Raw genomic sequence first — 8,658 nt, forward strand, 5'->3', positions numbered from 1 at the left:
AAAAAAAAAAAAAAAAACCCAAAACAAAACAAACTTGTGATGTATATCCCATTTAAAGACAAATAATTAGGTAAAAATTTCTTATGCATTAGATGGAGATGATTGGGTAAAAGGGTTATGTTATGTCAAAACAAAAATTTAAGTATGTTACAAAATGTCATCAGGATTGCCTTGCTACAATGCTCTATATGGTTTTTTTTTTTTTTTTTCCACTCTTCAGTTCCTCTTCTCTATGTGTAAATTTATTAGGACTCAGCTTAATAAACTTATAAGCACTTAGCTTTTTTTTTTTCTTTTTTGGCGGAACCAGGGATTGAACTCAGACCCTTGTGCTTGCCAGGGAAGCACTTATTCTACTGAGCCATCCCCTTGGCCCCTTCTATATGGTTTTGATTTCTAAATTTCTGTGTAAAAATATGTAATTGCTGTCTTTTAACATTTTATAGGGATTTAAGTATTAGAATATATATGGTTGTTAGAAAGTAAGTTCCATTTTATGTCTATGGTGTTTTATATTTAGGTAGATAGTAATATTATTGTCTCTGTTACAGGGTAATGTTATTAAGCTTCTCTTCCGGATTTTTAACAACTAAAGTTTAGAGACCAAAAATTAGAGAGACAGAGGGGCTAAAAGGACAGCCAATGCTTTGGCCCTAGCCCTTCAAGGTCAGTGAGGACTCAGGACACATGAGCACCTCTGCTGCGGCATCCTGTAACTCAGCTGCATCCCACATTTTCTAATCAAGGAGATTGTGGGGCCACAGAGGAAAGTGACTGATGATGTAGAGGGTGCGTAAGGAGAGTCATCTAGAGAAAAAAATCTCTCAGGGTTTCACAGAGAGCAAACTGGTCAAGAAATTGCTGTGACTCATCCAGATGGCTGACACTGACAGAAGACCTAAGAGGGTGCTGTACATGGTTCCAAGTTGAAGAGATTTAATGGACCTTGTCAGAAAGCAAAAGTTAAATTTATATTTATACAGGTCTTGCTTTAACTCACTACTAATATGGACTATCGGACTACATAGGGTTACACTGCTGAATTCACATACCTAAAATCTTTGGACTGGCCATCAAGTATGAAAAGGTCTTCTAAAGAGTTCCCCAAATACAGCTTTTCTAACTGCAATAGAACACCTATCTCTGACACAACAAAACCAAAAAAAAAAAGGGGATACATTGGGAGCCACAGAAGCTGGAAAACTGTTCAAATGTGTCTAGGAGGGACTAGGCCTCAGTGCCTAAAGGAGACAACCTACTTCAGTCCTGACATAAGCATCCTGACTGGTTAATGTCAACTACTGCTCACTAGGCAACCTTGTGTCACTTGTTACTAACTTCGCAAAAGTATAAATAAATGTCCATACTGTTGCTCAGGGGTTGTCTTGCCAATCAGGTAGATGAGTCACCACCTAACCCAGCTTTTGTCTTCTTGTTTATCTTTTCCTCATTCCTGCCGCCATTTCTCCCCAGGCAGAATGGATCACACTGAGACCCATGGATCCTCATACTTTACCACTGAGCTATCTCCCCAGTGAGCTTGTACAGTACGCGAAATATCTCACCATATGAAACTAACCCACTATGGAAATATCTCAATTATCACCTCCCTCAAATAAAGTCCACAGATGATCAAATCTTTAGGGGAAAAAGATGCAACAGATCCTTGCTATATAATGTCTCCACAATTGTGTTAACAGTTGAAAATCTCTTATAAACAAGATTTTGCTTATATTTTCTTCACATGCTTTTTTCCCCCAACATATGCCACTCAACACATATTTACGGAGTACCTACATAGGGTCTGGTTTTGTGAATTTTCTTTGCATTAAAGATAATGTCTCTTGGGGCCGGAGAGATGGCTCAGTGGAATAAGTGCTTCCCTGGCAAGTGCAAGTGACTGAGTTCAATCCCCGTTTCCACCAAAAAAATAAAAATAAAAAAATAAAGACAATGTCTCTTACTCAAGTTTAAGAAATTGAAAGGGAAACCTCAAGTAGAAATTATCTAGTAGAAGGCAATAAACTCAAGAGTCAGATATCAGTATGGCCAGATTACTTGCAGTTCTGAACAGAAGAACCCACTTGTTATTCAGAATTCACCTGAATAACAGTTATTTTGTTGGCCTTCAGATATGGTTAAGATTTTAAAGTACAGAGAAAGCCCAGGGCAAATCACACAAATGCAAAAGCACAGAGGATCTGAGATAGCCTTGCAAGATGCAGCTTAAACAGTATTGTTAGTACCAATTTGTATGGGGCTCCAGATGTCAGATTGGAATCACTGCACTTTGTATGGTGGGCTACAACAAACTACTAAAAGGTGGCTATGGGAGTGATGTAACCAGCAGTGCATCTCGTGATGGTTAATCCAGCAGTGCTGTGAAGCAGACATTCACAAACTATGACCTCTTTTTAATGGCCTAGAAACTAACAAAAACTTTCAAATTTTAAAGGATTATAAAAAAAGTATGCGATGGAGACCACAGACAGTTCATAGGATCTACAGTTTAAACACATGATGCACTACTGATTCCTGGCATGAAGGATGAGCTGGAACAAGACATCTGACATGTGAAGACTACTTCAGAGTGTTGGTTCTACAGCAACCCTTTTCACCCTAACTGTACCATCAACTTACTCTTCTCCATTAAGAAGACTCTCCTGCTGGCCACGGTAATGAGCACCTGCAACCCCAACACTCTGGGAGGCTAAGGCAGGAGGACTACAAGTATGAGGCCATCTGAGCAAGTCAGCAAGACTCAGTTCAAAATTTTTTTTAAAGGAGTTAGGAATGTAGCCCAGTGTAAAGACCCTGGGTTCAATCCCCAGTGCTGGGGGAAAAAAAGCCTTTTACTAAGCAGTAGAATAACATTCATATTCCCTTTCTATTTCCTTCTTTCAATTTTTTCCTTTTTCTCTAAGTTTCTGCAATGAACGTAATATTTATATTTATTTTTATTATTTTATTTTATTATTTTATTTATTTTTTAAAGTGTCACAAAACTCAAACTTTCCCACACTCCTGTCTAGCTACTATTCCTTAGGTCCACTGTCAAGCTGCTGTTTCCTGTCTTCAGTTCCCAGCGCATCACGGAGCCCTCCTTCACAAGCTTCCTGGGAGACTTCCAGTGCTAGGCCAAGACTTCCGCCCCGTCCTCATCACGCGAGCCACTGTGCCCCTACCTGTCACTCCCATTGCAAGCTTCCTCTTGCTGGGCTTCCTCTGATGGGAGCCACCAGGCTCTTCCTGGTTCTCTCCAATGTCTGACCACTCACTAGCTTGGGCATTTTGCTTCTGCAGGCTCTTTTCCTTTGCATGGCTTATAAATGCTGGTGTGTAATACGATGCTCCTAGTCCTCAGCCCTCCCTACCTTCTCAGCCTACACACTGCTCTCTAGTCATCTCACCTACACTTCCAGCTTACACACTATTTGCCCATCGCTAAGGTCTACATTCTCTGCTGTGCTCCTGACCTTGACACTTCCATGTCAATGTCACATAAATTCTGAAAACTCACCAGGAGAACAACATTCATACATGCACACCAGAAAGCTGGAGTCATCCCACATACCATTTGGTTTCTTTTCCTTGCCTTCAGTTAAATCCCTAAGTGTCACACCTTTTACTTTCTACATTAGCTGTTCCATACACCATCCTCATTTCCATGAACCTAGGTAAGTTTCTCACTACTTTTTTTTTTTTAACAACTTTAAAAAAATCACTTATTTAATTATTTGGTACAGGGTTTCACTTTGCAGTTTAGACTCCTAGTAATCCTCCTGTCTCAGCCTCCCCAGCACTGGGATTATAGGCGTGTGTCACCACGCTCTGTTGTAGAGGCTGGCACAGGCCATGTGGTACTGAGGACAGAACCTGGGTCCTTGAGCTTGCCAGGCAGGCACTTAGACCACTGAGCTATCTCCCCAACCCCTTCTTGTTATTTCTTGTAATCATCTCTTTTTCATCTACCTGCCCATTCCTTATCCCGCAAATGCATTCAATAATTCCTTGGGTAACAGGGGTGATGCTGGGTCCAGTGGTGAACTCTTGGTGAACCTCTTTGTTGAGTCTGGACTTATACACTCAAATCTGATCTTACTACTCAAATTCACTGCCACATCCTTCTATCACCTACAGATGAAATAAAATCTTCTTTGGATGGTATAAAGGCCATCCATAATCTGTACCTCCTGGTCATTTGGTCTTATCTCCCATCTCTTAATCTCTTAAAACTTTTGCTGTAGCATTGGGAACTCCCAGGCTTCCCCAAGCACACCAAGTTCCCCCAGATGTCCAGACTCACGCACGGGCTCTTCTAAGCCCTCTCCCATACCCAGCATGTTCTACCTACCTGAACTGTCTTCCCTAGCAAGAGTCTCCTATTCCTCCTTCAGATTTCTTGTTCCACACTAGCTCCTCCATGCAGTCATCCCTGACACCCCCAGGCACATTTTGAGGGCCTTTTGCTTATGCTTGCAATGAACCACAGGAATAACTTCATCAATTACTTCGCCGCCTTCCCACTAAGCTGAATGCTCTCTTAGCAGAGCACGCATCTTTTGAGCTCTGTATCTCAGCACCTACCATGGTGCCTAGTGAAGAGGTGCTCAATAAGAATCTTCTTAATGAATTAACAAGTTGAGTAAACAACACAAATCACTAGAAAGAATAATTTGGAGGAGCTGGACATGGTATTTCACAGGGGTGGAATGGAAAGTGAGTTCACAGCCAGGAGAAGATTGAGGCTGAAGGTAAAAGGCAGAGTACAAAATGACCCTGGTGAGGTTTTGTTTGTGTTTATTTTTTGTAAATGACTATGCACATTCAAGCTTTTCTACTGGGTGGCAAAAATATAAACCAAGGAGGAAAAATAAAGGTGGTTAGAGATTGGTACATCCCATGCTTGTACAGCAGGCAGACGGAAAGAGATCAGGAGGTGAGAGCTGGAGACCTGCTTTAGGAGTACATGACGATGCAAAGTAAGAAAGAACAATGAAAGAGGCTTTAGAACAAAACTTAAGATTCTTACTCTGTGAAGATGGGGGAGAGGGCCTCAGAAACAGTACAGGGCAAAAAAGAGCTCCAGGGTGGCAGGAATGGCACAGGAGGCGGGAGTTTTAACTAGGTGAGATGGGAACAGCGCCAAATACGCTACCAGATCACAGTGAATGGATGCAAAGAAGGACAACAAATGCATGTTTTGGTCATTAGAGTAGACTTTTTTTTTGTGGAACCGGGGATTGAACTCAGGCCTTTGCACTTGCCAGGGAAGCACTTATTCCACTGAGCCATCTCCCTGGCCCTATAGTAGACTTTTGAGAAGACACTGTCAGAAGTGTAGCAGAGATAGAAATTACATGAAGGAGTTAAAGTTAACAAGTTCTAAAGAAATGAAGACAACAGATATGCAAATTCTGATACATCTTGCACTGAAAGACAGGAGGGCAGGAAATAGTTCAGTGTTAAAAACAAACAAACTAAAAGAAGGTTAGTTTTTTCTTAGGCAGGAGCCCTAAAATTCAGTCTCCATTCTTCCACTGAGTAACATGTGCTCCTTTGTAAGAGGCAGCAACATAGAGAGACACACGGGAAGTGTCAGAAACATGGGGAAGGACTTAAATGAGCTATGAACACGAGATGAACTCAGGTCCTGGTAGAAAAAAATGAAAGGACATTTATTCTCTCCTAAATGAGAGGCAAAGAGAGAACCTGAAGTTGATTTCGGGAGACTGCAGGCTCAGTAAGTTGGAGGCCAGGTCACCCTAGAGATAAGAGAGGAGAAACCAAGTGGGATGAGGCACCTGAGAACTGGGCAAGGTTCACAGCACTGGCTCTGAAGATTCAACAGGGGTGCTGGGGAGACAGCTCAGTAAAATAAGCACTTGCCTGGCAAGCGCAGGGTCCTGAGTTCAATCTCTGGTACCACAAAAAAAAAAAAAAAAAAAAGATGATTCAACAGGGCTGCTCAGCAACAAACATTCACACCTCACAGTGACTAAGATGGCATCATCTGAGGTAGGTGCGGCAGAATAGTTTTAATTAACAATGTGGTAAGACCAGGGGAGGGATTTTATCCCCTTTATAAGCTCTAAGTATGGCAAGGCCATGCAGCCAAACACTAATCATCGCACAGTACCTGCAGAGAACGTCAGGGCCTTCCAGTTAACTGACAGACCTTCCCATTCAAAAGCGTATACTTCATGCTTACTTGGAGGATTCTCGTGGCCTTTTGCTTGTAGTCAATTAATTCCTGCTTAGAAGACTCCCAGTTCGACTTATGCAGCTTGACTTGCTGCTGTAGTTCATCAACTCTCTTCTTCTCATCAGAGTATTTTCTTTCTGCCAGAGTAACTGCTTCTGCCAAGTTCTGCCGTTCCACTTCCATCTTATTAAGGCGTGCAGCAAACTCATTCTGTGATAAATTGTTATATCATACACATCTGTAACTTTTAAACATATTTTGTAACCGCTAATTCAGATATCTTATGGGATGTACTAGCTCAGAACAATAACATAATGAAAACATTCTTCATTTGTTAGGAGCTAAACATAGAATCTAAAACTGTAGCTTCGGAAGATGGCAATGCATCAAAATCAACTAGGGAGTTTGCTGAGAAAGCAGACGCCCCAGGCCTTTTCCAGAAGTATTTTAATCCCAAATTGAATTATAATTTGAGAGACTGGGCTTAGGAATTTGTTTTGTAAAGAAACTGCTCAGACGATTGGGTCACCTGGATAATCGGTCTAGTCTGATAATGGCTGAGAAGTGACCACCAGGTTTTCAGAAAACTAGGAGGTCTATGCAAAAACACATGGAAGAATGAAGGAAACATCTTTTCTAATATTACAAGTAGTGTTTTCAGTTTATTTCAAATTTCTTAATAAACGACTCAAAATATTTTTTTTAGTTTAAGAAGGCTTTTAGGCATACTCTAAATAAAAACACACTGCTTTTCATTTACTAGCCTATTTAGAAATAGCTTCCTCCGTTCTGAAACTGTTACCTTTATTCTCAAAACTTCCCATAGCCAGAAAGCTGAGCAATCAGAAAATTTCTACAGCTACCTGCAATAACTAAAGCTCACAATCATCTGATCCAAGATCGACTCGTGTTTTGGAGAAAAAGGAGCAAGAGGACTGCTGCGAAAGTCAACTTAGCATGTCAGATGCGAGTCTTAGGTTTATTATAATTAAGTTACACTGAAACAACGAATAACTCTGTTAGGATTTTCTTAGACATATAATTCACATCCCATAAGTTCATCTTTTTAAGGTGTGTAATTCAGTGCATTTACTGAGTTGTACAACCATTATAATATAGTTCTAGAATATTTTCATTAATCCAGAAAGAAATCCCCTTCCCTCTCTCAATCCCTAGCAACCATCAATCTACTTTATTTCTCTGAGGATTTATTTATTCTGTACTTTTCTTACAAACGGAATCATTAAATATGTGACCTTCTGTGTCTGTCTTCTCTAACATGCAATGTTTCAAGCTTCTTCCAAGTACTGATACATGTTGTAGCATGTATCAACACCATTATATTTTATGGCTGAGTAAGATTTCCTTACATAGATATGTTACAGTGTGTTTATGCAGCAACTGACATTTCTATTACTTACAGCTCTGAGCTATTATAACACTGCTACAAACATTTGTGCACAGCTGTTATGCAGACGTGTATCTTCAATTCTCTTTCATAAATGCCTATGTACATATAGACTGCTATGTAATGTGATAACTCTCACTTTCTAAAGAATGCACTGTTTAGAAAAACTTGTAAATGTTTAGAACAATTGGAGTATATTAATATACTTGTTGATTTTTAAATTTTATTAAATCTAAATGTAGGTCAAACATTCCTGAGGGAAATTTCATGACAGAACTGAATTGTGTCTTAAGTGTAAAATATACCACGTTTTAAAGAATCAGTAAGCAAAAAATACGTAAAATTAACGTATGAAAAAAAAATAAATAAAAAATAAATAAAAAAATAAAATAAAATGTATGTAAAATTTTAATATTGTTTTTTAGTTTTGTGTTAATTTTGACTAGAGATTAATTTTATTTTTAAACAACTTTAGGTTCACAGAGAAAGTACAAAGATGGTACAATGAATTCTTTCATATTCAGTCAGTTTTATAAAATTAATGTAATTTTTAAAAACACAATAGTGTATAAGGTGAAAATACCTCATCTAAAATGTCTGGGACCAAAAGTAGTTCAGATTTGCTCATATGCATGAGTTATTTGGGAATGAAACCTTAGTCTAAACATAAAATTCATTTGTATTTCATATACAGATAGCTTGAAGGTAAGATTATTTGGTATCTGAAATAATTTTGTGCACAAAACAAAGTTTTGTAATGTGAAACTTTCCACTTATGGCAAAAAGTTTCCAAAATTAAAAAAAAAAAAAGCAAAGCTTGTCACATGAAAAAAAAAAAAAAAAAGTTTCCAAAATTTGAGCATGTCTGATGTAGATTTTAGATTAGGGTTGGTCTGATGGGGCAAAACAGATTCCATCCTGAGGGCTGACACTGGCAGAAGTGCCGACAGGCGCTATGCTTGGTGCCAAGGTGAGTCCTGAGATTTGAAGAAAAGTATAGCCACAAATGTATAAAACTACGCTCAGTCTTCCCTAACTGCAGTTA

The 8,658-nt window shown here is 39.3% G+C and overlaps 1 protein-coding gene across 1 annotated transcript in view; it reads right to left on the reverse strand.

The window, feature by feature from the left end:
* Positions 1-8,658, reverse strand: part of Golga5 (golgin A5) — a 53,734-nt gene that overhangs the window by 28,161 nt on the left and 16,915 nt on the right. The window contains exon 6 of the mRNA XM_004635156.2: positions 6,212-6,415. Coding sequence (XP_004635213.1) covers positions 6,212-6,415 — 204 coding nt within the window. The remainder of the gene's footprint in view (positions 1-6,211; positions 6,416-8,658) is intronic.

The sequence above is a fragment of the Octodon degus genome, unplaced genomic scaffold, assembly GCF_000260255.1.
Source record: "Octodon degus isolate 3935 unplaced genomic scaffold, OctDeg1.0 scaffold00070, whole genome shotgun sequence".
Lineage (NCBI taxonomy): Eukaryota > Metazoa > Chordata > Mammalia > Rodentia > Octodontidae > Octodon > Octodon degus.